Source organism: Lithobates pipiens, unplaced genomic scaffold (assembly GCF_037356315.1).
Source record: "Lithobates pipiens isolate NorthernLeopardFrog02 unplaced genomic scaffold, aLitPip1_a1.2 Scaffold_166, whole genome shotgun sequence".
NCBI lineage: Eukaryota > Metazoa > Chordata > Amphibia > Anura > Ranidae > Lithobates > Lithobates pipiens.
This window is the reverse complement of record NW_027507752.1, coordinates 745,362-750,398: the sequence shown is the minus strand read 5'-3', so window position 1 is coordinate 750,398 and position 5,037 is coordinate 745,362. Positions and strand designations below refer to the sequence as shown.

The window sequence follows — 5,037 nt, the reverse complement described above, 5'->3', positions numbered from 1 at the left end:
TAGTGGTGTCTGGAGCAGCTTTATTCTGAGAATTATCTTAGAGGAGGAGGAAAACACATTGTGGTAAATGCAGAATGGACGACTGACCCCCGATATGTCAGTCTGGGTAAAACTGTTATTTTGGCTTTGGGTGATCGCGGGTGAGTTGTCCTCCACCTTCTTACATCTATCAGGGGATCCATTAGCAAGATCTCTGTATCCAAGTTATATCTTCTGCCCATCCTGCCACAGTCATGACTTCTTTCTCTGTTAGATTTTCATTCAATTTACATTATAGAGAATACAGAAAATTAAATGAGCTGCAATCCTAAAGCAGCATGGCGGTCCGGAATCTTCAGCTTGGAGGTCTCACTGCTGGAGGACCCAACAATTAATACTTTTCAGCTCTGCCTACCTGTTTCCATTACAATGAAGATGTCACTCTATTTTGTAGAGATTGTGGATAACTGCACTCTGGGGGGGAAAAAAAAAAAAAAAAAAAAAGAGTCTTCTTTATTATAGTACATTCATAAAACAAATACATTACAGCAGAAGAGGCGAGACTTAATGCATTTCATGCTATAGCACTCTTAAAACAGTGATTAAAGTGGATGTAAACCCTTATAAACCACTTGGACCTACATGTAAGCCTAGATTAAGGCTTACCTGTAGGTCCAAGAAATATCTTCTAAACTTATACGGTTTAGGAGATATTTACAAAAAAAAAAAAAAAAGACAGCCACTGCGGTCTACAGCGCATGCACCGTAGACAGTGGCGCGCAGGCGCACTGGGCAGGCCGCAGCGATATGCCGCTAGTGTCGGCTCCCGTGCGCATGCGCAGGAGTGACGTCATCGCTGCTCCGGCAAATCACAGCGCCGGAGCAGCGAGACCCGGAAGTCACTCCGGGATCCATGGCAGCGGCAAACATGAAGACGGAGGACCGTTTCGGGGGCTTCGTTCTCAGGTAAGTTATTTATAATGAGCTAGTATGCTATGCATACTAGCTCATTAAGCCTTTGCCTTGCAGGTTGCTTCCCCCCCCCCCTCATGGGTTTATAAACCACTTTAAAGCGGGGTTCCACCCTAAAGTGGAACTTCCGCTGATCGGAACCCTCCCCCCCTCCGGTGTCACAATTGGCACCTTTCAGGGGGGAGGGGGGGTGCAGATACCCGTCAAAGACAGGTATTTACACCCACTTCCGGGCATAAACTCCCTGCCTCTTCCTGTCCCTGCGCGCTGTCTGCTGGGACACACACGGGCCCCAGAGTCAGCGCGGACAATTCCTATTGCGCTGCGCTTCCTGATTCCCTCACCGAGAATGGCGGCGACAGCAGCAGCTGTGAGATCGATCAGCCTCGGCATCGCTGGACCCCGGGACAGGCGAGTGTCCATTTATTAAAAGTCAGCAGCTGCAGTACTTGTAGCTGCTGGCTTTTAATATTTTTTTTCACAGTGAAATCCCTCTTTAAGTGCAGCATGAAATGCATTAGCAAGTCTCACAGCTCCTGCTTTAGTGTATTTGTTTTTATGGATGCACTACAATAACAAAAGTTGTTGGTACTGGAGGAGTGCAGTCATCCACAATTTTCTTCACGATTCCTTTAGTTATGAGCTGGGCTGGCAACAGGTATCTGAGCAGATAAAGGTGGGCTGATCTAGAGCGGTATTGTATATATATTTTTTTTGTCTCACTCTACTTGTTTGAATTGTTACTCATCTATGGAGGATTTAATTTAAGGAGTAAGACTTTGGGGGGGGGGGGGGAGTAGGAGGAAGTAGTGAAAGCTGGAGACAGGATCCTAAAGTCCCAAAACGTTACAAGATCCAGAGGGTGGAGTTCAACACTGAAAAGCCTCACCTATAGATTCGTTTTGTATGAAGTGACCCTTCAGCTGCAAAAGTTAGGCCACCTAGAAAACTACTGGAGCACCCGGAGTCCATGTGTGCCACAATGGGAGAGTCTCAGTGCGTCAGGGGACACTGTACATAGAACAACCGGCGTCAATCCTTGCTGGTCCACCGAAACAAAAAACTGGTTTCTTAGTCGCTAAAGACCAGCGAAGAAGCCATTCTGGGAAGGGTCAGTCCTATCTGTTCGGCTGGCTTTCCCACCTTTCCCGGGTAGAGGAGTCGTGGAATATTTTGGCGGATATCTTATGAATAGGCGGTCTTCCTCTCTCTTGATCCAACGGAGGAGTTTGGTGATGACATTAATGGCGCCCACTTTAGTCACTAAAGAGCTGAATGTTGTGTACAGTTCAAATTTGCTGGTGACCTGCAGAAGGCAACAAAGATAAAGCTCTGAATGCAATATTAACCAGTCTTGACCACACAAAGCTAGCTTGTTCAACCCAGTTTTCTACTTGAGGAACCACAAATCCCAGCATGTAAAATAATTGCTGGGGAATGTGGGGACTTAGAAAATAGAAAGCACAATATATTGCCTGCCATGTATGAAACAGCTACCAAATTTAGTTTGCGGTTCTTATTAGGAAATGATAGAACCATTAACTTCTTCCAATTGGTTAATCCTGCAGCAGCTGCATTTACACCTCCGTCAGTCACATCACCCCCAAAACAAACAAGTCTTCTCATTCACCCCCATTATTCTAGAACCCCCACAGTGCTGGGGTGTATAAATATAAAACAGCGACAAAAGGCCTGAAATGCTTCCCAAAAAAAAAAAATCCAATCTCCCATGTTAAAAAGAGAAGTATGGGGTTCTGTAGAAAAAATAAAATAAAACATACATACATATTATATATCTCTCTCTATATATCTATATCCATACACACACACACGCACATTGTATACAGTGCTGTGAAAAAGCATTTGCCCCCCGAGTTTTTTTTTTTTTTTTGCATATTTCTCACACTTAAATGATTCAGATCAAACAAATTTTAATATTACACAAACAACTGAGTAAATCCAAGATGCAGTTTTTAAATTATTTATTTCATGTGAAAAAGTAATTGCCCCCTCCCATGCCGAATAATGAATGAACTGTGATTAACCACTAGTTTTTGGAAAGCGGAGTTAAATTTCACTTGCCAGACCTGTTGAATCAATAAATCCCAAAGTGAAGCACGGTAACAGATCACAAAAAGCCACACATCATGCCATAATATAAAAAAAAACAAAGTAAGAAGGATTGCAAAGCCATTTCTAAGGCTTTGGAACTCCAGTGGCGGTGGTGAACCTTCCCAGGAGTGGTCGGCCTACAAAAATTATTCCAAGAGCATGATGACGACTCATCCAGGAGGTCATAAAAACAACCCAGAACATCTAAAGAACTGCAGGCCTCACTTGCCTCAGGTAAGATCTGTATTCACAATTCAACAATAAGAAAGAGACTGAGCAAAAATGGCATCCATGGGAGCGTTCCAAGGCCAAAGACCAAAAAGAACACAAAGGCTCATCTCACATTTACCAAAAACACATCTTGATTATCCCCAAGACTTTTACGCAAATATTCTGTGGACCGATAAGACAAAAAATAGGATTTTTATAACAGCTTACCTGTAAAATCCTTTTCTTGGAGTACATCATGTGACATAGAGCCCAATAACGTAATGGGTTATGGGCCACCTTCAGGTGTGGACACCGGTATACCCAATACAGGAAGTTCACTCCCCTATAGAACACCACCACCTTCCAGGAGTACCTCAGTTTTTGTAGCAAAGCAATATACTTAAACCCCATAAAAAGAGGGGAGGGACCTCTGTGCCCCATGATGTACTTCAAGAAAAGGATTTTACAGGTAAGCCGTTATAGAAATCCTATTTTCTTTATCATACATCATGGGACACAGAGCCTTAATAACTTAATGGGACATCCCATAGCAACGCCATTTGAGGGGAGGGAGAGAGAACACGTAGGGCACCCCAGACCTGAGGACATACTGCTGCCTGCAGCACATTGCGCCCTAAGGCGATATCCTCATACCTCCTTACAGCCACCTGATAAAATGTTTCGAATGTATGTAATGAAGACAAAGTTGCGGCCTTGCAGATCTGAGCCATGGAGGCCTGGTGACGCACTGCCCAAGAAGCACTAACCGCCCTGGTAGAGTGCACCTTAACTTGAAAAGGGGGAATCTTACCCCTTACATCATAAGTTTGAATTATAACTTGCCGAATCCACTTAGAGACAGTGGATTTTGACGCTGCCTGTCCTTTCTTAGAACCCTCTGGCAGAATAAATAAGTCAGTAGTCTTCCAAATCTAAGCAGTTGTCTTTAAATAGATTTCACTGCTCTAACCACATCAAGACAATGTAGTGACTTTTCTTCCCTGGAACATGGTTTTGGAAAAAACGATGGTAGGATAAGATCTTGGTTCAGGTGAAAACCTGAGACCACCTTTGGCAAAAAATCTGGATGAGGGTGCAACACCACACCACTCTGGCTCTTTAAAGGAAAAAGCAACCAATTCCAAAACCCTCCTTGCTGAGGATATAGCAACCAAGAACACCAGCTTCCTTGTGAGGACTAAGGGAATATGCTGTATTGGTTCAAATGGCTGTTTTTGTAACACCGACAAAAATAAATTCAAGTCCCAAGGGCTCAAAGGTGATTCAACTGGCGGATTAATCTGCATCACCCCGGACTAAAGAATGCATAGCAATCGGTCTTTGAAATAAGACCGATAAAGCTGAAACTTGGCCCTTAATAGTACTCAAGGCTAATGTCATCTCTACGCCTAATTGTAGAAAAGCAAGAATTCTGCCTATGATATATCTCCGAAGGTGCCAATCCTTGGATTCACACCAGGAAACATAAGCTTTCCAGACTCTATAATATATAGTTCTGGAAGCTGGTTTCCTTGCATTAATCAAAGTAGAGATAACTGACCCGTAAAGCCCGCGTCTCTTCAGAACGTGGGTTTAAATAGCCAGGCACTTAAATTTAGCGTTCGTAAAGTAGGATGGAATATCGGCTCCTACGACAGCAGGTCTGGCCTTAGTGGATCCTCCACTGCCCTCTTTATTATTTCTGCATACCATGACCTTCTGGACCATGCTGGTGCTACCAGAATTACCGGCTTTCTTTCCAGC

At 43.7% G+C, this 5,037-nt stretch overlaps 1 protein-coding gene across 3 annotated transcripts in view; it reads right to left on the bottom strand.

The window, feature by feature from the left end:
* Positions 1-3: 3 nt before the first annotated feature.
* LOC143986498 (vacuolar fusion protein MON1 homolog B-like) overlaps positions 4-5,037 on the bottom strand; it is a 48,023-nt gene continuing 42,989 nt past the window's right edge. For all 3 annotated transcript variants that reach the window (XM_077484844.1, XM_077484845.1, XM_077484843.1), the window contains exon 6: positions 4-2,257. In XM_077484844.1, the coding sequence (XP_077340970.1) occupies positions 2,030-2,257 (228 nt within the window). In that variant the 3' untranslated portion in view covers positions 4-2,029. The remainder of the gene's footprint in view (positions 2,258-5,037) is intronic.